This window comes from Garra rufa, chromosome 13, assembly GCF_049309525.1.
Source record: "Garra rufa chromosome 13, GarRuf1.0, whole genome shotgun sequence".
In the NCBI taxonomy this organism is placed as follows: Eukaryota; Metazoa; Chordata; class Actinopteri; order Cypriniformes; family Cyprinidae; genus Garra; species Garra rufa.
In genome coordinates, this window is record NC_133373.1 from 24,870,489 (window position 1) to 24,895,962 (window position 25,474).

Sequence of the window (25,474 nt, forward strand, 5' to 3'; positions counted from 1 at the left end):
CAGCTAAAACCAGCCTATAGGCTGGGAGACCAGCTAAAACCAGCTACTTCCAGCTTAAACCAGCTAAGACCAGCCACCCAGCCTAGGCTGGTTTTTAGCATTTTTTTAGCAGGGTTATCATTACACAATTTTTTAATGTATTGAGATTAAATTGTTGGTTGTGTTATACCACATCTGGGCAATACTCTCTTAAAAATAAAGATGCTTTAAAAGGTTCTTCACAGCGATGCCACAGAAGAACCATTTTTGGTTTCACAAAGAACCATTCAGTTAAAAGTTATTTAAAGAACCATCTCTTTCTTACCTTTTTATAATCTGAATAACCTTCTTTCGCCACAAAGAACCTTTTGTGAAACATAAAGGTTCTTCAGATGTTACAGGTTCTTTATGAAACCATTTAGACAAAAAAGGTTCTTTTATGGCACTGTGAAGCACCTTTATTTTTAAGAGTGTAGTCATACTTTTTTTATATAAATAAAATAATACCCCGTATTATTTTATACTATATAAATATATACTATACGCTTAGTTTAAAGGCATTGTGTAAAAAGTTTGACAAAAAGTCACAAATGAGCCAAAAATGAGGTGAATAAACATCCACGTATTAAATGTCAGCAGGCTTAGACCAGTACAAACTGAACGAATCTAGGGAACCTCATACAATTATTATTTAAACGTTTTTCTCTAGAGGGCGCTAAAGTTAACAACAACAACACACCGTTTTGTTTGTTTTAGAAAGCTGGTGGAGCAACGTGTCATGATGTTCATGGCGTTTTCTGTTGAGTACATTTTCTCCTTTCGGACTACGTATGTGAGATATGTAATATCATATGCATATGTTTTTAATCAAATTGTTTTTCTGTGGTTGTGCCAGAAATGCGCTGCGAAGTCTGCCCGTGAAATATATAACACATCAAACTTACTAAGTTCTAAGACATTGCCTATATAATTTGCAGCATCATGGCAGAAATACCTTAAAACAAAGAAATGCGTACACGAGTTTGTTTACAGGCAGCACATGAACAAAAATCTAATGTTTAGACTTCTGGCACTAGACTCCTCCCAGAGGTTGTTTGATTGACAGCTGTTTTGAAGGTTTGGGGCTGCTTGCAGAGGCGTGAGAAGGAGGTACTCTGTTTTGGAGATCACATTTGGAGTTTTTTTTACAGGCAGAAAGAAGAGGAGGAGACAGAGCTCCGAGTCCCAAGAACGTTCCTGTCCCAGCTCAAAGCATCCCTGATTGGCTGCCTGGCTCTTTGCTATGGAACAGCCCACTTCCTCCACAGCCAAGCAGTTGTATTTTAACCTTTCTTTGGCCCTGTGCATGCTTTTTCCGCGAACCATGTGATTTGTTTGAACTTGTCTAAGCTTTGCAGCCTTGACAGGGCTCCTTTATCAGCTTACTTGGCCACTCGTACTGGAATAGTCTGGAATGCCGCAGCTGGATCCAGTGATAACACTCTGGTTTGGGAGCTGCATGCTGCACAGTTTCCTGTGACAGCGGAGGAGACGCTTGCAGAGGGAGGAGTGGCTTTGGACAGTTCATAGGACAGGTGTTAATATGTGTAGAATATTGAAGCAACTCTACTTTCAGGTGCTTTTTTCTCTGTATTATGTTGTCTTACTAACTTTGCCACTGTGTTGTGCTCAGTAGCTGGAGATGTTTGCTGTCACTGCCTCTGTGCTCCGGCGAGGAGCTTTGAGATACCGGGACAGCCGGTGCACCATGGCAACCATTGTATCTGGAAACAAGACTGCACAGTGAGTTTGAGGGCCCCTGCAGATGTAGGAATCAGGTGGATCCGGGGCCTTTTTTAGACCAGGGACCACCTTTTGATGAACCTTATTGCAAAATGTTACCAAAAAATATATATTCAGCATTATTCAGGATGCATTAAATTGATTAAACATGATTTTACATGATTACAAATTAAATGTATGTATATATTTCTTTTAATTAACAAACCTTGAAAAAATCTGTCACAATTTAACAGCACTACTATTTTCAATGTTAATAATAATAATAATAATAATAATAATTATAATAATAAAAATATTAAATCAGCATATTAGAATGATTTCTAAAGGATCATGTGACACTGAAGACTGGAGTAATGGCTGATTAAGAAAACCATCTGTGCCATCATGAGAGTATATTACATTGTAAAATATATTAAGATAAAAAACAGTTCTTTAAATTGTGATGATATTTCATAATAATTCTGTTTTTACAGTATTTTAATCAATTAAATGTAGCCTTGATGAGCATAAGAGACTTAAAATGCATTTAAAATGTTACATAACCCAAACTTTAGCATATAATATGTAATCTGTTAATATAATATAATTATATTATTTTATTATTTTATTAACTTCGGAGCACAAATAAAGATTAAAAAAATAATTATTCATTATTTTATTAATGTTCTTACTACCTTTCTGGGCGTTCAGTCAGATCAGAAAGCCCATGGATTTCATCAAAAAAATCTTAAAGGGATAGTTCACCCCAAAAAATTAACATTTGCCCATTATTTGCTCACCCTCCATGCATCCTAGGTGTATAGGACTTTCTTCTTTCTTTATTAAAATAAAGGCCTTCTGTAGTGAATCAATGCCTTTTTGTAAGAAAAATATCCATATTTAAAACGTAATAATCACTTTTATCTAGCTTGCGCCAACTGGTCGTACACTGAAGCCCTTCCAGGCGGATGACATAGAACGTTGGCGTTGCACATGCAACGGTGAGTCTCGCACAAACCAACATTTGTTTACAGGAGCAAAGGAAGCAAAGTTACCTTATTTTAGCAAAGGACAACCAGTCTCCTCTTGGTTTATATCAAAGTCCTTCAACATTTTTCTTTATAAATCCTTTTGTACTTATAATTTGTGACTGGTGCTGTGTTTACCTCTCAACTCAAATTTTGAACTTTGCAGCGCCAACGCTATACGTCATCCACCCGAAGCTGCTTCTGTGTTCGATCAGTTGGTGCAAGCTAGATTAAAGTGATTATTATGTTTTAAAAATGGATTTTTTAATAAAAATCGATTCACTACAGGAGACCTTTATTTACCCCCTGGAGCCATGTGAAGCACTTTTTAATATGGATGAATGTACTTGGTTTTATTTTGGACTGATGAAGAGAAACACCTGCCCATACCATTCTAAAGCTTGGAAGTGCCAGAATAATTTTTTATATAAAAAATTGGATTAATCTGAAAGAAGGAAGTCATATACACCTAGGATGCCTGGAGGGTGAGTAAATAATGGGTTAATTTTCTTTTTTAGTTGAACTAACCCTTTAATTTGTGTTCCGAAGATGAACAAAGTTCTTAATATAGTACCTTTGTTAAATGCATGTTTTCATTTACTATTTAAGATCAAGCAATACTTAAAATACCACTTTTGAAGGCCCTTAAATGCCATTCTTCTCTTTATGTCCAGACAGGTGAAGGACCGCCTGAAGAAGGAGGTAGCAGAGATGACAAATCAGTTCCCAAGCTTCAGACCCGGCCTGGTTGTGCTGCAGGTCAGTTTGGACCTCACGCTCATTATTTTGGCCTGTATAATAAACCTTGTGGTGATAGCAAGCTGTATAATTTTTATCCCTCCTGATAATCTGACTCATCTTTCTTCTTCATTCTTTTTTCCTTTCGCTCTACTCCAGATGGTCATTTGGTAATGTGCCATTTTCTTTTCTCTCACAATTGTGGGTGTTGTGTTAAAATAGATAATCTCCCTATGGCTTCATGGTCATGTGTTTATAAATGCAAAAGTGTGCAACGTGAAAGAAAGGTGTGTTGGTTTAAAGTCACCATGATAAGATAACACTGATGTGGTGTGTGACTCATATCTTGGTCCATAATAATCTCATTGCTTGAACTGTGTTGTTTTGTTGTTCTTCTAAATATTTTTGATCTATTTTGGTCAAAACACCAGATATAACAAGATTTAAAATGTACTTAATACATTTTATTTAAAACTTTGTTAAAGGCTCAGAATGTGAAGGTTTTTTTTTTGCCGCTAGAGGGCGCATACAAGGCATATGCTTATGACGCTGTAATTGAGTGTGGAATCATGGGAGTTGTAGTCTTCATCCCCACAGCCGATTCCCATTCGTCACCTGTTTATTAACACATATTAGCTTCTTTGGTGTTTACATGTTTTCGACAAAATAAAATTGGAAATCGAGGGTGTATGGCCTTATTGGCAGGAGCCGCAATGGCAAGGGATGGGCCACTAGTTAAAATTGCTAATTCCTCTAGATTTAAACATTCTTGGAATCATTTGGGATAATATAAGTACATAAGTAAGCTAAATATATAACATTGTTCTAGTGGTTTTTAGATATTTTAATAAAAAAACATACATATTGTGCCTTTAAAAAATAAACAAATAAAATGCATCCAAATTTAGGTTCAATTTATTAAATATATGAAACATACAAACTAACAATTACACTTAGATGTTAGACATTTTATATTCACATTATATTTATATATTTTTAAGTAAACTAACAATTTTCTTAAAAAAAACTAACATTTACAAACAGTAGAATATTACACATTTTTTACATTTACATTTAGATAATACACCTTTTTTTGTAAAATTTAAACCAGCATTACATTTGAGTGAACTGAGTTGAGTTGCTGATTCCATTTTTATAGGACATAAACATGCCAGACACAAAATGTCTAGTAGTATTAGACAATATATAATTTATAGACTTTAGATTAATTCATTTTTTTTCCTTTTTATCTTTGCACATTCTCATTTACCCTGTGTTTTGTTGTAGGTTGGGGACAGAGATGACTCAAACCTCTACATCAGCATGAAGCTCAAGGCAGCAGCTGAGGTTCAGTGAGCTGATTTAATAAACAGAAATCATGTTTATCATAAACCTCTCGCTGACACTGACTCCCTTCTTCATAGATTGGAATCAATGCGAACCACATTAGGCTTCCTGAAACAGCCACAGAGGATGAAGTAAGAGAAACATGCCCTGAGCAATAACAACAGTGTGATTCACCTCATCTCATTTTCAGTCTTTTCTCCCTTTGTATGTCGGCATGCGGCATTGCTTACAATTCGTTATAATGAAAATTAGAACCATTTGATGTCAGTTCATATCAACTTTGAACCATGCAGTTCATTCTGAACAAGTTTTGGTCAGAGGTTGAAATGGATAAATGCATTCTGAACTATTAAATAAATATGGTACATGGCAAATGAAACTATTTTGTGACAAAAAGTATTCGGTTTTAAAAGATGTTTACACTGACTCTCTGAAGGTCCTGCGAAGTATAGTTGCAGTGAATGAGAATCCTGCGGTCCATGGTCTCATCGTACAACTACCTCTTGACTCCATTAACCCAGTGAACACAGAGAAAGTAACCAATACTGTGGCTCCAGAGAAAGATGTGGATGGGTAGGTGAAATTCTGTTTTTGCTTGAAACGTACAGGTAAGGTCAAAAGTTAACATACATCTTACAGAATCTGCAAAATGGTATTTATTTTACCAAAATAAGAGGGATCATCCAAAATGCATGTTATTTTTTATTTAGTACTGAGCTGAATAAGATATTTCACCCTGTTCAAAAGTTTACATACACTTAATACTGTGTTGTTACCTGAATGATCCACATCTGTTTTTTTTTGTGTGGTAATTGTTCATGAGCCTTGTTTGTCCTGAACAGTTCAACTGCCCACTGTTCTTCAGAAAAATCCTTCAGGTCCCACAAATTCTTTGGTTTTTTAGCATTTTTTTGTATTTGTATTTTGTATGATTTTGAGATCTGTCTTTTCACATTGAGGACTATTACAGAAGGTTCAAATGCTCACTGAAGCTCCAGAAGAAAAAATTATGTTGTTCAGGTAACAACACAGTATTAAAAATCAAGTGTATGCAAACTTTTGAACAGGGTAATTTTTATAAATTCAACTATTATTTTCTTTTGTGGACTATATGTAAATTTATCTTGTGTAAAATATCTTATTCAGGTCAATACTAAATAAAAAAATAGCATGCATTTTTTATGATCCCTCTTTTTTTGATAAAATAATTGACATTTTGAAGATTCTGCAAGGTGTATGTAAACGTTTGACCTCAGAGAAAATGAGCCTGATAGTGGATTTATTCTGGATAAACTAACTTGAAAAAAGACAACCAGGTAGTGCAGACTGCAGGCTTTTTTCACAAGGTCAAGCTTTTGCAATTTACACACTTTTTCCCATCGTTTGATCCAGTAGACCCCTGCTAGGTCTAGTTTCCAGGTCTAATCACTCTATTTGGCTCTCTTATCTGTTTTTTCCACTCAAAGTCAGAAGGCCAAATGCCTTTTGTTGATATGCGTGAATATTGGCCTTTTTACCGATTTCAGATGAGTTATCTAAGTAAGCATAGTTTTGAGGGGAAACTGATTCTAAAATCTACACAAATAAGCAATATCCAACTGCAGGCTCTTGCAGAGATCATTTGTGTTACAGTATGTAGTTTAAAATGTGCGCTGAAACCCTATAGCATGGCCAAGGATCAGCAATGTCCTTGTAAAACTGATCGTACAGACCAAACCGTAAGTCATAGAGACTTAAAACTTGGAGGGAAGGCAGTACTCACACCACCAACAATGTCAGCAAGTCTCACCCCAGTCGGCCTGACGGGGGCGCTACTACTACTAAACTCAGTCGCGGGCTCAAGTGTCTTATGTTGTTGGAATCCTTGACTCTCTAACTACGCAACCATTTGTCCTATCAATATGTAAATAGTTGTGCACGGTCTTGGTTCAAAGTGCCACAAGTGTCTATAAGTACATTTGTGCATCTCAAAAAAAAAAAACATGGCGTTAAACTTTAAGCACCTATTAGACAAGGTTAACGGGTATTTGACATTTACAAACCTAATTTTGCGAAATAGTTCTAGGTGTTTCAATCAAACTGGAAAAAACACTGAAGTAAAATTCTCTCTAGGTCAATAATTATAAAAAAAAAAAAAATTGGGAAGCTATAACAGGGTCATTTAATAAAGGGGCCTGTCCAAATTTACCCAAAATCCTGTAAAGCCTAAAGGAAAGCTCAAAACTTCACGAAACCTGGCGAGTACATGCAACAAGTGATTCTAAAAAAGCGTGGAGTTTAAAGGAAATCGGACCGCAGTTGGAGCTATAACACTCATAAACGTTGAAAAATCATATTTCTATTGCAAATTACCTGCATTTGCCAATTTTTTTCAAGCATTCCTTTAGGTGGTTACAGGCTTGCTAAACAATATGTCATGCCTCTCCATATTTGCTTAAATGCCTTTGAACAATTGAACCCCAGTAATTGCTGCTTGCATTTATTTTTATTTAAAAGTTTTAATAAGAAGATGATGCTGAAAGACTAAAATTTCCAAAACTGTTTGTCAAGATTTTTTCAATAATATATTTCAAATCAGTAATACAATCTCACAACAATGCTATCAGTTTGCTTATCAGTAATGCTGGTGCAAAATATACTAAAAACAAAGAAATATGCCTCTTTTAAAAAGGTTACAGCTGCCATATTAGGTGTCACAATTATTTAATATGATGTAAATCTGATAATATGCCATATTTTCAGAAAAACTCCCTTAAAGGGATAGTTCACCCATAAATTCTGTCATTAATTACTCACCCTCATCTTTCATTCATCTTCAGAACACAAATTAGGATATTTTTGATAAAGTCTGCAAGCTTTCTGACCCTGCATAGACAGCAATGCAACTACTACGTTTAAGGCCCAGAAAGGTAGTAAGGACATTGTTAAAATAGACCATTTGACATCATGGTTCAACTGTAATGTTATGAAGCTACAAGAATACCTTTTGTGTGCAAAAACGCTAAAATAACAACTTTATTTAACCATTTTTTTCCTTCCATGTCCGTCTTTGAGGCTGCCGGCTCTAGCATCAGCAGCACCACACGCATCCATTGTGGTACTCTTGTTAGGTTAGGTAATGCATGTCGAAGACTGACACAGAAGAGAATAAATTGTTGAATATAGTTGTTATTTTCTCATAGTATGAATCTATGAGAAACTATGAATCTACGATTCATAGATTCAGTTGAACCACTGATGTCACATGGACTATTTTAACAATGTCCCTAATACCTATCTGGGCCTTGAGTGTGTCAGTTGTGTTGCTGTCTATGCAGGGTCAGAAAGCTCTCAGATTTCATCAAAAATATCTTAATTTGTGTTCCAAAAATGAACAAAGGTCTTGCGGGTTTGTAACGACATGAAGGTGAGCAATTAAAGGTTGTATCAGCGATTTCAAGCCTGAAACATAAAGTGTCAAATTCAGCTGACCTTTCTTCACGATCCGCTCGCTGCCTGCCCCATAAATCGACTGTAAAAAAAACGTGTCTCTCTGGTCAGCCTAGGGTCCGAGATATGCCTAAAAAACAATCGGTGCTACCAACCTTTCCACAGAAAAACAAACAGTGTTCCAACCAATCAGCGTCAGGGGGTTGGTGTTGTGGACTTTCCTACTGGTGCAGGGATGTGAGGGAGGCGGAGCGAAAGTTCACAACCCCAAATCCCTGACGGTGATTGGTTGGAACACTGTTTGTTTTTCTGTGGAATAGTTGATAGCACCGATTGTTTTTTTGGCATATCTCGGACCCTAGGCTGACCAGAGAGACGCATTTTTTTTTTTTACAGTCGATTTATGGGGCAGGCAGCGAGCGGACCGTGAAGAAAGGTCAGCTGAATTTGACACTTTATGTTTAAGGCTTGAAATCGCTGATACAACCTTTAATGACAGAATTGTAATTTTTGGGTCAACTATCCCTTTAATGCATAGCAGATTTTTAAAAAAGCCTCCACAGAACATTGTAACTCTGTATTGTTTAATGTGTCTTCCTCTCAGTCTGACCAGTATAAATGCAGGCAAGCTGTCTCGTGGAGACCTGGGCGACTGTTTCATCCCTTGCACTCCTAATGGCTGTATGGAGCTCATCAGTCAGACCGGTGGGTAGAAATCTTGTGACGCGCTACCCATGAGCTCTAGCTCTCATCAGTCAGAATCATAGCGTGTTTTTCTAGAGGGCCTTCGTACTACAGCACAATCAGTGTGCAGTGTGATTGGATAGGTGTGAAATCTATACACACACACACACACACACACACACACACACACACAGAGCTGTGCAGTCTGATGACTGGGTGGTGAAATGAGCCGTCACCCCAAGGAAAGAAAAGAAGGATCCAGAACATTCTTTTTTTAGGAGCACACGTAGGTGCGTCAGAAAGGGCACATCGCACAAAGAAAAAGAAAAGCTCTGATTTAAAACCCAGTTAGCTTCTTTGCTGTCTACGGCCTACATGGCCAGCTTCTCTAATGAGCATAGAAATACACAAACAATTTTGGTAAAATTTCTTTCACTTTTTTTAATTGCTACTTTGCTTTTTAATGAAATACATTACACTTTAAAAGTTTGGGGTCGGTAGTGTTTTTGAAATTAGTCTCTTATGCTCACTAAGGCTGAATGTATTTAATCAAAAATACCAGCTTGTATTTTTAAGCTGAGCATTCTGCCTTCTCCACAAGGGATACATGTGACACTGTTGAACAGTTTGGCTCGAATAAGGCAGCACAATTAAAATGAGACCTTTAGAACAGGCTTTGTGTTGATAGTGCACAATAAAATGCTCACTGGGTTTTGGAACGGAGCAAGTGTGATTCATGTGTGCAGGTGTGAGTGTGATGGGGAAGAATGCTGTCGTGATCGGCCGCAGTAAGATCGTTGGAGCTCCAATGCACGATCTGCTCTTGTGGAATCACGCCACAGTGACCACCTGTCACTCAAAGACCCCTGACCTTGCTAAACAGGTTGGTTCATCTGCTTCTCTCACAAAAAAAGTAAAAGATGAATTTAATGTTTGGTTTGTGGACATTGAGTACAGACCTTGACCTGGCATGCGGTTTGGTTTAACGAATGGAGTAGGTGAATGTTGGAGTAACTTTGAGCATCTTGTTTTCTTTAGGTGGGCAGAGCAGACATCTTGGTTGTGGGTGCTGGCAGAGCTGAGATGGTGAAAGGAGAGTGGGTGAAGGAGGGGGCGGTGGTCATAGACTGTGGTATCAATCATATACCAGGTCTTTCTGCTTGACTCTTTACTTGTTTAAAACATTCATGGAATATTAAATAGCTGCTGGTTTTAGCTCATGTTTTTACCTTTGACTCACACACAGACAGCAGTAAGGCCAGTGGGAAACGGGTGGTGGGAGATGTTCACTACCCGTCAGCTAAAGAGCGAGCTGGATTCATCACTCCAGTGCCTGGTGGAGTCGGACCCATGACTGTTGCCATGCTGATGAAGGTATCATATCAACAAAAATATCAGGAGTGAATTACTGTATGCTTTGTTTGTGCACATAGACCAAATAAGATAAAAGAAAAGTGGACAACAATTTTGCTGGCAACAATTCCTACTAACAAATGAAGTCTTATTTATTTTGTGCTTACAAGCTAAATTCAGCTGAAATCAAGTTTTCTGGACTTAAAAATGTTAATCCTAACACAAATTAAAAGTTAGATACAGTTGAAGTCAAAAGTTTACATACACTTTGCTCACTGATGCTTCAGAAGGAAACACAAAGCAGTAAAAGCAGGTGGCAGTGAAAACTTTTGAACAAAATGAAGATGTGTACATTTCTCAGATTTTTCCTAAATATCATATTTTTTTAATTTAGTACTGCCCTTTAGAAGCTACAGAAGGTAGTTACATGTTTTCCAGAAGTCAAAACAAGTTCAATTTACCCTGATCTTCAAATTTAAAAAGTTTAATGCATTGTGTTTCCTTCTGAAGCATCAGTGAGCGTTTGGACCTTCTGTAATAGTTGCATATGAGTCCCTCAGTTGTCCTCAGTGTGAAAAGATGGATCTCAAACTCATACAGTCGTTGTTGGAAATGGTTTAAATACACAAAATGCTAATTATGTAGAAAGTAGTTTTTTTGTAGTATTTACTTCACCACAGAATGTACATTTTAATGATACTGTGCAGCATGAAAAGGCTTGTTTTATATAAATATTTATGATTTTTCATTTGGATTTTGACCAGAATACAGTGGAAAGTGCAAAGCGGTTTCTGCAGACATACACTCCAGGAAAATGGAACATAGAGTACACAAAAAAGAAACCCCAAGAGCCTCAGCCGAGGTACTGTCATGACTTGCATGCTTATATAAAGATTTAATTAATGTTTAATTTAAGCAAATTCTATAAAGTGACACTTTTGTGACTCTTGCTGACCCATGTGATGCCTATTGCATTTACTCAGTGATGCTAAAATCTCCTGGTCATGCCAAAGCAAACCAATTGGTCAGCTTGCCAGAGAGGTTGGCTTGTTTTCTGAAGAAGTGGAGCCATATGGTAGGAGCAGGGCGAAGATACGACTGGATGCTCTGAAACGCATGGAGAAGCAGCCTGATGGGAAATATGTGGTTGTCACTGGGTAGAATGAACCCTGAAATATAATTATGTGCATTAGCATAATTTTATAGTGTAGTAACTTTTCACAAGCACCAAATGAAACCGTACAACACTTCATTAAGCCTGGATCACACACATTCACATCAAGTTTAAACTCTGTCATCGAGCAATTTGTGAAACAAACATAATGCTTTCAAAGTCACACCATTTTGTGTTACTGTGACCAGAATTACTTCTACTCCACTGGGCGAGGGAAAGCGCACCACCGCTCTCGGACTGGCTCAGGCCTTAGGGGCCCACCTGAATATCAACGCTTTTGCTTGCGTGCAAGAGCCTTCCCCAGGATCCTGTTTTGGTGCAAGGGGTGAGGGACAAACTTTTTTTTCTCCCAAGTTTCCAAGATTATATCCATGGATGCCAATTTCCTCACAATAAGAAAAAAAGGCAAAATTATTACATATTAAGTCATAAGTATTAGATAAAAATTAAAAACTGCTAAATAAAGTCATAATTATGATTAAAAAAAGTCATTAAACGTAAACAAAATTAAGGTTTGTGTCTATATGACATATGTGTGTGCTGTGTACATTTGTATGTACAGTTGAGGTCAAAAGTTTACATCCCCCTTTCAGAATTTGCAAAATGTTAATTATTTAACCAAAATAAGAGGGATCATACAAAATGCATGTTATTGTTTATTTAGTACTGACCTGAATAACAGATTTCAAGCAAAATATGTTTACATATAGTCCACAAGATGAAATAATAGTTGAGTTTATAAAAATAACCCCGTTCAAAAGTTTACGCTCCAGAAGGAAAAACCATGCTTTAAGAGCTGGGGGTGAAAACTTTTTAAATTTGAAGATTATGGTAAATATAACTTATTTTATCTTTCGGGAAACATGTAGCTATCTTGTGTAGCCTATGAAGGCTATGAACCTATGAACGCAAAAATGCAAGAAAACCAAAGAATTTGTAGGACCTGAAGGATTTGTTCTGATGAACAGCAGGCAGTTTAGCTTTTTAGGACAAACAATATCTTCTTCAGGTCAGTACTAAATAAATACTAACTTGCATTTTGTAGGATCCCTCTTATTTTGGTAAAATAATTAACATTTTGCAGATTCTGAAAGGGGGTGTAAAGTTTTGACCTCAACTGTATATATAAATACAAACACACATATACATTTAAGAAATATTTCATGATTAATCGATTTGGCACTGGGAAAAAAAAACTGGGATGAAAAGTTACAATTATGACAAAAGTCAATAGCTATACAAAGACAAAAATGATTGAAATTCTGAGATTAAAAAACAAATTTATGAGATGCTAAATCATAATTATGCTATAAAATCATTGCTCATTTACAATCTCATTAACCCATGTGAAAGCCTATTTTGACTTTTTCTTGCAGTGCAGCTTTATATCTGACAGTGCATCATATTTCTTATTTTAAACCATATTCACAAAACTAGCAATTACCAATTTTTATTTTAGACTATGAGACAAAAAACAGGCTTTTAAACCGAAGTGGAGCAAATGATTTGTTAAATTTTTTTTCTCTTGAGGTCAGGGTTTCATTTTCTTCACAGGGTTTGCTGTTGGAGGTGGATACTCTCAGGTTATCCCGTTGGAGGAGGTATGTTTGAGATCCTCTTGCAGCAGATATTTGAAAACATATTTCATCAGATGGAACATTAATATCTTCCAAAACATTGATCCCAGGTCAGCCTTCAGTCTTTAGGCCAAAATGAGCTCATCTCTGCTGCCAGTAGAGTGGTGATGGACACTATTAAAGCACATGCCCACTATGAGAACAAGCTCTCTGAGAAGGTCAGATTGGGTTTGATATGTGTGCGTGTGTGTTTTTACAGTTTGCTTTTGGTATGATCTCACACGTTTATATCTTGCAGGCTTTATTTGACTTGTTGGTTCCTCTCAGAAAGGGGCAAAGGTCTGTTTCCCCAGCCCAGCTTAATCGACTGAAGGTAAGTCATAGAAAACAGTCTACAGTAAGATACTCATTTCAAATCCACTGCAGAAGTATGATGACATGGTCACAGTGTCCTTCATGACCTGTAGAAACTGGGCATTGAGAAATCCGACCCCTTGACCTTCACAGGAACTGAGATAAGACGTTTTGTCCAATTGGAAATTGACCCAGACACTGCAACAGTATGTATCTGTGTCATTTCAGTTTGACCTAGAGCCTTTTTTGATAATATGTTTAAGGGTGATTTGTTCATTTTAATGGGTGTCTGTGCTGTTTAGGATTCTGGCTCTTTGGAAAATGAGATCATGGCTATACTGTCACTCAGCAGCAGTGAGGAGGAGATGCAGCAGAGGCTGGCCAAGATAGTAGTGGCTACAAACAAATCTGGAGATGCTGTCACCACAGAGGATTTAGTCAGTATGTGTTCATGAGTTTGTGTGCGTCTGTATGTGTGTGTGATCTAATCTATAGAGCTTTGTCATCACAGGATGTGAGCGGTCCATTGGCCATGCTATTGAAAGATGCCCTGAAACCTGTTTTGATGCAAACTGTAGAGGTAAGATTTAATACAGCAAAATCTTACATGACTACTGGAAATGTCATTGTCATTTTTCAGTATAAATATTTTAGAGTCACTGCACACAGAATCATTCTTATTTATTTATTTCAGCTCTGTCAGATTCTGTCTCTGTATTTCTCTCTAGGGTACACCGGTGTTTCTTCACACCAGCCCATTAGTTGATATTGCCCAAGGCGGTCCTTCCATACTGGCAGACAAACTGGCTTTAAAAATGGTTGGATCCCAAGGTTTTGTAGGTGAAGATGGAATATATATATAATATATAAATGAATTAATTAACATGTTTTCTTAGAATTCTGTAATGCTATAGATTCTTGTTAGTAAAAATTCACAACAATACACTACTATTAAAAAAAAATCTGTTTTTCAGCAAGTACACATTAAATTGACCAAAAGTGACAGTTAAGACATTATTAATGTAACAAAATAAACATTTTTTTTTCTATTTTTCAAAGTATGCTGAGAAATCAATTTTCTGCAAAAATATTAACAAGCACAATTACTTGCAACTTAATAATAATAATAATAATAATAATAATAATAATAATAATAATAATAATAAAATAATAATAAATGTTTACAAAGCACCAAATCGGCATATTAGAATTAGGGCTGTAAAACTGATTAATCGTGATTAGTCGCATTCAAAATAAAAGTTTGTGTTTACACAATAATTGTGTGTAGTGTGTATATTTTAATGTATTTCTAAATATACACACATACCTGTATATATTTAAGAAATATATGTAATACATATTTCTATATACAGTCAAACCAAAATTTATTTAGACACCCTCAAAATTTCTCACATTATCGCAGTTTATTTGCTAAAGTTTAGAAATGCTAGTAAAGTATGACAAGAACTCAAGAGTTAAACTGTGTAAGAATAAATTCATCTTGATAATTTTTTACAAAATTTCTCACATTATCACAGTTTTTTTACAGCTCTAGTTAGAATAATTTCTGAAGAATCATGTGACGCTGAAGACTGGAATAATGGCTCCTGAAAATTTAGCGTTGTAATCAAAGGAATAAATTGCATTTTAAAATGGATTCAAGTAAAAAAAAATACTATTTTAAATTGTAATGATATTCCACAATATTGCATTTTTTTTCTGTGTTTTGAGTCATGGCGAGCAATCTTGGTGCATATAAGAGACTTTTGAACAGTAGTGTGCAATGATAATGAGTATGAATCACATCTTGGTTTAAGTGTGTATAATATAAACATCAAAAACTAATGCTCAAACTGCCATATTCAGACTCTGGCTAATCTACTCTTTCCTGTCTTTTCAGTCACTGAGTCTGGTCACGGGGCTGACATTGGCTTGGAGAAGTTCTTCAACATTAAATGTCGCTATTCAGACCTGCGGCCAGATGTGGTAGTTATGGTGGTCACTGTTCGTTCCTTGAAGATGCATGGCGGTGCCCCGCCTGTGAGTCAGAGTCAAATTTATAGACAGCTTAACTTCACTTAAAGGGATAATTCATCCAAAAATGAAAATTCTTACCTCTTGTAAGACCTTTGTTCATCTTCAGAATACAAATTAAGATTTGTGATGTAATCTGCGTACAAAGAGTTCCACAACACACGGGATGCGCCTAGTTTGCAGAGGAATGCACAAGCATTAAGGACTATTTCAACAATGTCTTTACTACCTTTCTGGACCTTGAATGTGTCAGTTGTGTTGCTGTCTGTGCAGGGTCAGAAAGCTCATGGATTTCATCAAAAATATCTTATTTTATGAGAGTGAGTAATTAATGACAGAATTTTCATTTTTGGGTGCTTTTCACTTGTGCTTGTTAATCAGTCTTGTGCATGTTCTGCCAGAAGCAATATCTCGCATCTTTATACTGGCATTCTTTCTTGTTTATAGGTCCGAGCAGGTTTGCCCATTCCAAAAGAGTATTCACAAGAGGTAGTACACTCTTTAAAGTTGCGTAATCATTTTACATGCAATTCTTAAAGTTCATCTTTGTTAGGTTAAGCCATATTACTTAAAAGATTACTCCACTTCCAAAATAAAAAATTCCTGATAATTTACTCACCCCCATGTCATCCAAGTTCATGTCTTTCTTTCTTCAGTCGCAAAGAAATGAAGATTTTAAGGAAAACATTCCAGCATTTTTCTCCATATAGTGGACTTCAATGGTGCTCAATGGATTGAAGCAAAAAAGGGCCGAAAAGGGCTATACACGATCCCAGCCGAGGAATAAGGGTCTTATCTACAGGGTTCCTACACATTTTCCATTTCAAAATTCCATACTTTTCCAGACTCAAATTTCCAAGTTCATATAGCATTATTTTCAGCTTTATATTGGGTATATAGTAGAGTCATCTGTAAATATTTTAATTTTCTCAGGGTTTTTTAATTGATTTTCTCGGAGTGACAACATACAGAGACCCTAAAATAAATGCACATGAATTAACAGAGAGGTACTTGCTCAAAATTGGACTTTTCTAATAGTAGTATGGCCTAATGTCCAATTTAACAAATCTTCTGTGGCAGTGGGCTGATGCCATAAAATTTGCCAAGTTCAAGGGTCTATAAAAAAGACTGATCACATCACAGAGCCAGACAAGATGCGCATTTGTGGTTAAAAAGTGTATAAATGTTAACTTTTTTTAAGAAAATTAATGATCGTTTTGCTATATAAGATCCTTATTCTTTGACTGGAATCGTTTAGAGCCCATTTGAAGCTGCAATGAAACTGCATTTTTAACCTTCAATCAGTTGAGCACCATTAAAGTTGACTATATGGAGAAAAGTCCTGGAATGTTTGCCCTAAAAAATGCAATTTCTTTGCGACTGAAGAAAGACATGAATATTTTGGATGGCATGGGGGTAAATTATCAGAATTTTTTTTATCCTTTAAAGAAAATTAGGGAAAATTGAAATGACATCAGAGTGAGTGGATGAGTTTAGTACCTAATTTCACCTGTATTTTCTGCAATGCAGAACCTTAAGCAGCTGGAGCGAGGCTGTTGTCACCTGAGGAGACAGGTGGAAAATGCACAAGCATTTGGTTTGCCAGTGATCGTAGCTGTCAACAACTTCAGGTACAGTCAAACAGCAAACAAAAAGTGCTGTCTGTGTATTTTCTTGTATCTAGTCATATATTATTATCAACATCCATCCATCATGTCTCTAATTATAATCTAATATTTACATTTTATCCTTTGTACACTAACTGTACGCTCACAAGCCAAACTGAACCCCACACTGTACTCCCACTCTGAGTGAATGTGTGTGAATATGGGCTCTGATTGTATTTGGCGTAGCTCTGATACTGACGCTGAGCTGGAGCTGGTGTGTGGCCAGGCAAAACAGGCTGGTTCCTTTGATGCAGTGCAGTGCACTAACTGGTCTGAGGGGGGCGCTGGAGCGCTGGCACTGGCCGAAGCTGTTCAGAGAGCAGCAAAACAACCTGGACAACTTAGGTTCCTCTATGACCCACAGGTGAGAAGTGGCATAGTGGCTAAGATTTGCACTGGTTACCTAACACATGTAGGTTTAAATCGCACTTTTACTATTGAAACTGTTTCAAAATGTGCTGTACTTTGCTTCATGTAAAATCATCAGCTGAATTGGTAGAGGTAGAGGATGTGAAAAGATTTGTTTACAGCATTAAATTCCATATACAAGTATTAGTGGAGCAGTTTTACTTTCTCTTTGTTTTTTTAATACCCAGTGTCTTTGTGCTCTTCTTTCCCACACATATTCTGAGATCAATTAACACTTTATATATAGAGCTGTTTCATTACCAGCCAATGACTTTAGAATGCATGAAATCCATTTAATTGACAAGGCCTAAATATAACCAGCATGAAAGCTGTTCATGGCCAATTAAGGCTTGGAGGAAGTCTGTATGTATTAAGCACAGAAAGGTTCCACTGGTGGATTAAAGCCAGAATCCATTACTCATACTAATGCATTATTAAACACAGATAAATGGCTATTTTCAGATTCCAGCTGCTGATAAGTTAAAGACTGTGGCACAAAAGATTTATGGTGCAAAAGATATTGAGCTGTCTCCAAAAGCAAAAGAAAAGCTTGCACTTTATACCAAACAGGTGAGCTTCCTTTTCACAATAAGGCTGTTTAGCAGGCTAAGAAATGGTTATGTACATAAACCTCTCAGATAGTTGCTTATTTACAGAATGTACTTTATTAATGACACATTCTTTATCAAATACAGTATTTATACTAATACTAAGACTCTGTAATTGATGTGAGTTGGACTAATTAGTGGACACAGCTGAGAGGTTTTAAATAAAACATATTTATTTTTAATTTTGAGTTTTGAAGAATTGAGTTGGACTGTTTAACATTATAAATATGCCTGTCTGCCTGAGGCAGAGTGTAACATCTCACTTATTTCTTTTATCATCTTTGTTTTTTCCTCTCTTGAAGGGCTTTGGGAATTTGCCGGTTTGCATAGCTAAGACACACCTGTCCTTGAGTAATGACCCCATGCTGAAGGGTGTGCCCACCAACTTCATGCTGCCCATAACTGATATCAAAGCCAATACTGGAGCAGGTTTCCTCTGCTGTCTGACTGAATCGGTGAGCTTTATTTATACTCCCATTCTAAATTTGGGGTCAGCATAAGTTTGTATTTATTTTTTTTTTTTTTTGTAAGAAATTATTACTTTTATTTAACAAGGAATTGATTCATTAAAGTGATCAAAAGTGATGACATTTATACTGTTACAAAAAAATAAATAAATAAATGCTCTTCTTTTGAACTTTAAACAAACCTGAGAAAAAATGATTGCGGCTTCCACAAAAATATAAGCAGCTTAACTGTTTTAGACATTGATATTAATAAGAAATGTTAAGACTTGTATGGCTATAATATACCACAAATTGCACTACCAGTCAAATGATTTTTAATGTTTTTAAAGAAGTCTCTTCTTCTCACCAAGCCTGCATTTATTTGCATTCATTTCATTTATCCAAAGTACAGCAAAAACAGTAACATTTTGAAATATTTCTACTATTTGAAATAATCGTTTTCTATGTTAATATATTTTAAAATGTAATTTATTCCTGTGATTTCAAAGCTGGATTTTAGCATAATTACTCTCATAATTACAGTCACACAATCCTGTTGAAAACAGCTGAGGAGAATTTCTTCAGGTTTCTTTGATGGATAGAAAATATTTTGTAACATTATAAATGTCTCTATTATCACTTTTGAACAGTTTAAAGCATCCCTGCTAAATAAAAGTAAAAATAAAAATAAAACTTTCTACATGTTACAAAAGCTTTTTATTTTAGATAAATGCTGATCTTTGAATCTTTCTATTAATCAAAGAATCCTGAAAAAATTTTCTATTTTAAATATTGATAATAATAATAATAAAAATAAATAATGATCCTGAAAATTTAGCTTTGATCACAGGGATAAATTATATTTTAAAATATATTAACATAGAAAACTGTTATTTTAAATAGTAAATGCAGGCTTTATGAGCAGAAGAGACTTATTTAAAAAAAACATTAAAAATCTTTTGACTAGTAGGGTATGGTTCTTACTGAAATATGTAGCAGAAAACCCATGAAAGCGTTGCGTTATTAAAAAAAACACATCGTTTTATACATATTTTGGACTATGGGCAGTGTCATTATTTCAATGACGTCAAATGGTTGCACTCGGTGAGCTACTAGCGCCACAATGACCACAGCTACTGAAAGAGCTTACAGGTGGCAGCGGATATAAGCGTAGGCTCAAACCAAATGCCATACCATAGATTTTTCCCCACAAGGAGTCTAAACACCTCTGGATTTCGAGCGAAATCCACGCTGAAGAGAAACACTCAGTGGCTGTGGTGTCATGAAAAGCATCTGCATGTTTACATCCTGAGTTTCTTGTCTCTGTCGTTTGTAAGCTTTTTCAGTAGCTGTGGTCTACTAAAATCCTCAGAGGCATCAGGGCTAAAGTGAAGAGAACAAAGACGCGGGTCTTTAGGAAGTTTTATTCATCCACAGACATCTTCCGATTCTTTTCTCCTCTTTTTATCGCTAGAAGAAGCAGTGAAGACTTACATTGCTTCTCTTGTTGCCCAAAAGCCAGCCAAAAGCCACACAATGTCGTGACACATTGTTGTGGTGACCCATACTCGAAATTGGTGCTCTGCATTTAACCCATCCAAGTGCACACACACAGCAGTAAGAAGTGAACAAACACACACACTGTGAACACACACCGGAGCAGTGGGCAGCCATTGCTCCAGCGCCCGGGGGTTCAGGGGTTCGGTGTCTTGCTCAAGGGCACCTCAGTCATGGCCCCTAAATGTTGCATCGTATCAGTATTTTATTTTCTGAGTTGTGTATTCTTGCGGTAAAAGTAGCTACAGGTAGCGCCAGTAGCTCACCGAGTGCAACCATTTTACATCATCGAAATAATGGCACCCCCCATAGTCTAAAATATGTGGATTTTTTAAATAACATAAATCTTTAATGGGGTATCTACTCCCTTTTTCAGTAAGAGACATCATTTGCATTATATTAAGCCAAACAAGCCTTAATACCCAGAGTTCCCTTTAAAGCTATGTAGGCACAACCTAACATAATTTAAACAGAAAGATAAGAAACAAAACAAATTTAGGCCACACTTTTAACATTACATTATCTTCCCGTACCTGAGGAAGGAAAAAACATAACAGTAAAGTGATTATTGTTGTCAACCAGTTTTAACGATTACAGGTCCTGTTCATTATAAAGTTCATTATTTTCTGTAATGTACTGATAAACATTAGACTTTCATATATTTTAGATTCATTACACACAACTGAAGTAGTTCAAGCTTTTTATTGTTTTAATATTGATGATTTTGGCATACAGCTCATGAAAACCCCAAATTCCTATCTCAAAAAAATAGCATATCATGAAAAGGTTCTCTAAACGAGCTATTAACCTAATCATCTGAATCAACTAATTAACTCTAAACACCTGCAAAAGATTCCAGAGGCTTTTAAAAACTCCCAGCCTGGTTCATTACTCAAAACCGCAATCATGAGTAAGACTGCCGACCTGACTGCTGTCCAGAAGGCCATCATTGACACCCTCAAGCAAGAGGGTAAGACACAGAAAAAAATTTCTGAACGAATAGGCTGTTCCCAGAGTGCTGTATCAAGGCACCTTAGTGGGAAGTCTGTGGGAAGGAAAAAGTGTGGCAGAAAACGCTGCACAACGAGAAGAGGTGACCGGACCCTGAGGAAGATTGTGGACTGAGTCTGGAGTAGAAACATCCAGAGCCACCGTGTACAGGTGTGTGCAGGAAATGGGCTACAGGTGCCGCATTCCCCAGGTCAAGCCACTTTTGAACCAGAAACAGTGGCAGAAGCGCCTGACCTGGGCTACAGAGAAGCAGCAGTGGACTGTTGCTCAGTGGTCCAAAGTACTTTTTTCGGATGAAAGCAAATTTTGCATGTCATTCGGAAATCAAGGTGCCAGAGTCTGGAGGAAGACTGGGGAGAGGGAAATGCCAAAATGCCTGAAGTCCAGTGTCAAGTACCCACAGTCAGTGATGGTCTGGGGTTCCATGTCAGCTGCTGGTGTTGGTCCACTGTGTTTTATCAAGGGCAGGGTCAATGCAGCTAGCTATCAGGAGATTTTGGAGCACTTCATGCTTCCATCTGCTGAAAAGCTTTATGGAGATGAAGATTTCATTTTTCAGCACGACCTGGCACCTGCTCACAGTGCCAAAACCACTGGTAAATGGTTTACTGACCATGGTATTACTGTGCTCAATTGGCCTGCCAACTCTCCTGACCTGAACCCCATAGAGAATCTGTGGGATATTGTGAAGAGAAAGTTGAGAGACGCAAGACCCAACACTCTGGATGAGCTTAAGGCCGATATCGAAGCATCCTGGGCCTCCATAACACCTCAGCAGTCCCAAAGGCTGATTGCCTCCATGCCACGCCGCATTGAAGCAGTCATTTCTGCAAAAGGATTCCCGACCAAGTATTGAGTGCATAACTGAACATAATTATTTGAAGGTTGACTTTTTTTGTATTAAAAACACTTTTCTTTTATTGGTCGGATGAAATATGCTAATTTTTTGAGATAGGAATTTTGGGTTTTCATGAGCTGTATGCCAAAATCATCAATATTAAAACAATAAAAGGCTTGAACTACTTCAGTTGTGTGTAATGAATCTAAAATATATGAAAGTCTAATGTTTATCAGTACATACAGAAAATAATGAACTTTATCACAATATGCAAATTTTTTGAGAAGGACCTGTATTGGCTGACAAACTTTTGACTGGTAGAGTATGTTTCTTACTAAAATATGTAGTAGAAAACCCATGAAAGACATCAATGATATCAAATGGTTGCACACAGTGAGCTACTGGCACTACCTGTTGCTGTTTTTACCACAACATAACTTTGAATACACAACTCGGAAAATAAAATACTGATATGATGACTAGCTACTGAAAGAGCTTACAGGTGGCGATGGATAAAAGTGCATAAGTGTAGGCTCAAACCAAATGCCATACAATCGATTTTTCCCCACAAGGTGTCTAAACACCCCTGGATTTCAAGTGCAATCTGCGCTGAAGAGAATCCCTTCAGTGGCCGCAGCATCATGACAAGCATCAGCATGTTTACATCCTGCCAGGATGGCATCTAGAGTTTCTTGTCTCTGCCCTTTGTAAGCTTTTTCAGTAGCTGTGGTCTACTAAAAGCCTCAGAGGCATCAGGGCTAAAGTGGAGAGAACAAAGACGCAGGTCTTGAAGAAGTTTTATTCATCCACAGGCATCTTCCTATTCTTTTCTCTTCTTCTTATAACTGGGAAAAGCAGTAAAGACTTACATCGCTTCTCTTGTTGCCCAAAAGCCACATAATGTTGCACTGTATCAGTATTTTATTTTCTAAGTTGTGTATTCTTGCGGTAAAAGTAGCAACAGGTAGCGCTAGTAGCTCACCGAGTGCAACCATTTCACATCATCGAAATAATGGCACCCCCCATAGTCTAAAATATGTGGATTTTTTAAATAACATAAATCTTTCATGGGTTATACACTCCATTGTTCAGTAAGAGACCTCATTTACATTATATTTAGCCAAACAAGTTTTGAAGGATTAGTTCACTTTCAGAAAAAAATGTACAGATAATGTACTCACCCCCTTGTCATTTAAGATGTATGTGTCTTTCTTTCTTCAGTCATAAAGAAATTATGTTTTTTGAGGAAAACATTTCAGGATTTCTCTCCATATAATGGATATGTGTGGTGCCCCCAAGTTTGAACTTCCAAAATGCAGTTTAAACACAGCTTTAAAGGGCTCTAAACGATCCCAGCCGAGGAAGAAGGGTCTTATCTAGCAAAACAATCGGTTATTTTCCAAACAAATTGACAATTTATATACTTTTTAACCTCAAATGCTCGTCTTGTCTCGTCTCTGTGGTGCGCATATGTAGTCTATGTGATAATTTGTCAATTTGTTTCGAAAATAACCAATCGTTTCGCTAGATAAGTCCCTTCTTCCTCAACTGGGATTGTTTAAAGCCCTTTGAAACTGCGTTTAAACGGCATTTAGGAAGTTCAGACTTGGGGGCACCATACATATCCATTATATGGAATTAAATGTTTTCCTTAAAAAACATAATTTCTTCATGACTGAAGAAAGAAAGACATGAACATCTTGGATGACAAGGGGGTGAGTACATTATCTGTACATTTTTGCTCTGGAAGTGAACTAATCCTTTAATACCCAGGGTTTCCTTTAAAGCTATGTAGGCACAACCTAACAAAATTTAAACAAAATTAGGCCACACTTTTAACATTACATCATCTTCCCATACCTGAGTAAAAAACATAACAGTAAAGTGATTATTGTTGTCATCCAGTTTTAACGATTATTGGCTGACACACTCATGGAGGATAAAATGATGAAATTACATCAACACTGAGGTGGTTGACCTCTAGTTCCATTTCTGTCCCCTTCAATCAGTCACTCATCGGGTGAGTCTCCAGTGCGGAAAAGAAAGAGAGAATATTTGGTCACACATGTTGTGGATATTTTTATCCAGACACGTTGCTAGGCTGCATGCCTGTGCTGAACATGAGCTGTTCAACAAAATCCACTGGTGGTCCAAGTGACCTTATCCAACATTTATGTTCATTACAGATTACAAATATAAGTCAATTTGTTAAACTGCTCTTCAGGGTAGCAATCATTTTCATATGCGGTTATGATTAACTTGGCTCAGTATGGTTTTCATCACTGTTCATTGCTTATGCTTAAGCTAGCCTTTTTTTTGTCTTAGTGGAAAAAAAACAATTGGGTGTATTATTAAGACAGCAAAATAACTCCTCCATGATAATACCAGATTGCCTAATTTGTTCAAACTCTCCAACAGACAAATACAGAAATGGATGATCCCATGTGGCCCTGTTTCCATGGCAACAACCTTTACAGTGACAGCAAGTAGCGCAATGATTACTTGCTAAGATGGGCAAGCTGAAATTGGTTTAATTAATGGTCAATCAAACTTTTAATAACTGGAAAGAAAAAGTTATTTTTACCTTTTTACCTACAAATAGTCTTAATTCTGTCTTTGTATGATCAAAACCTAGAATATTTTCATGTTTTACTTTTCATTTGCTATATAACAACAAATTATGTCTTTTTTACTGTATTAAGTTTAAATTGTTACACTGACAAATTTTAAGAATTCACTCCAGCTCTCAGTTATTACGCTGTGCTTCTTGATCCATACGATATTTTTAGCCATGACTGAGCTTCAATTGTCTGTCAGTGTTTTTCCATATCAGCTCTTCTACGCAAGTTTCCCAGTATTATTAAAAGCCACATTTGATTTTATAGATAATGTGACACATTGATTCTATGAGATAGCGTAATGTCTATATGTTTGCTTTGTATGCTTATCTGACTCAAATAAAATCTTGGCTTAGTCTTTAATGAAGTTTCCAGTTGCTATAGATACTAAGCTGCCAACCTGATTGTAGACTATAATTAGATAATTGTATATTTGTCCAGCTTGTTAGTTCAGTTTATTTTTAGCCTCTTCTTCAATACACGTTACCCAGCAGCCATTGCTGCCGTCCAGTACTCATTGATCACTGTCAATGTGGTCCTTACAGTTATCTGATGCTGTGTGACTAGGAAAGCATTCTTTCTATGGGATAAAACCATTTTTCTATGTTGCTGTGCTGATATTGAATACGAGCTAATCAATAATGAAAGCCAACTTTTTGGGGTACTATTTTAACAAATGTGACCATGGGCCACAAAACCAGTCAAAAGGGTCAATTTTTTGAAATTGAGATTTATATGTCATCCGAAAGCTGAATAAATAAGCTTTCCATTGATATGTGGTTTGTTAGGATAGGACAGTATTTGGCCAAGAGATAACTATTCGAAAATCTGGAATCTGAAAGTGCAAAAAAACTAAATATTGA

The 25,474-nt window shown here is 36.6% G+C and overlaps 1 protein-coding gene across 1 annotated transcript; it reads left to right on the forward strand.

Annotated features, from left to right (window-relative positions):
- Positions 1-724: 724 nt before the first annotated feature.
- On the forward strand, positions 725-24,974 carry mthfd1a (methylenetetrahydrofolate dehydrogenase (NADP+ dependent) 1a, methenyltetrahydrofolate cyclohydrolase, formyltetrahydrofolate synthetase). Its single transcript, XM_073852965.1, has 28 exons — positions 725-807; positions 1,170-1,553; positions 1,652-1,761; positions 3,443-3,527; positions 4,794-4,853; positions 4,931-4,984; positions 5,290-5,426; positions 8,887-8,987; positions 9,713-9,849; positions 10,005-10,116; positions 10,213-10,340; positions 11,084-11,181; positions 11,303-11,476; positions 11,682-11,818; positions 13,048-13,094; positions 13,181-13,288; positions 13,369-13,443; positions 13,538-13,630; positions 13,727-13,861; positions 13,936-14,004; positions 14,153-14,264; positions 15,325-15,464; positions 15,906-15,947; positions 16,989-17,089; positions 17,312-17,489; positions 17,996-18,103; positions 18,444-18,596; positions 24,412-24,974. Exons 3-28 carry the CDS (start codon positions 1,661-1,663, stop codon positions 24,481-24,483), a joined length of 2,757 nt encoding a protein of 918 aa, XP_073709066.1. The 5' UTR covers positions 725-807; positions 1,170-1,553; positions 1,652-1,660; the 3' UTR covers positions 24,484-24,974.
- Positions 24,975-25,474: the final 500 nt, after the last annotated feature.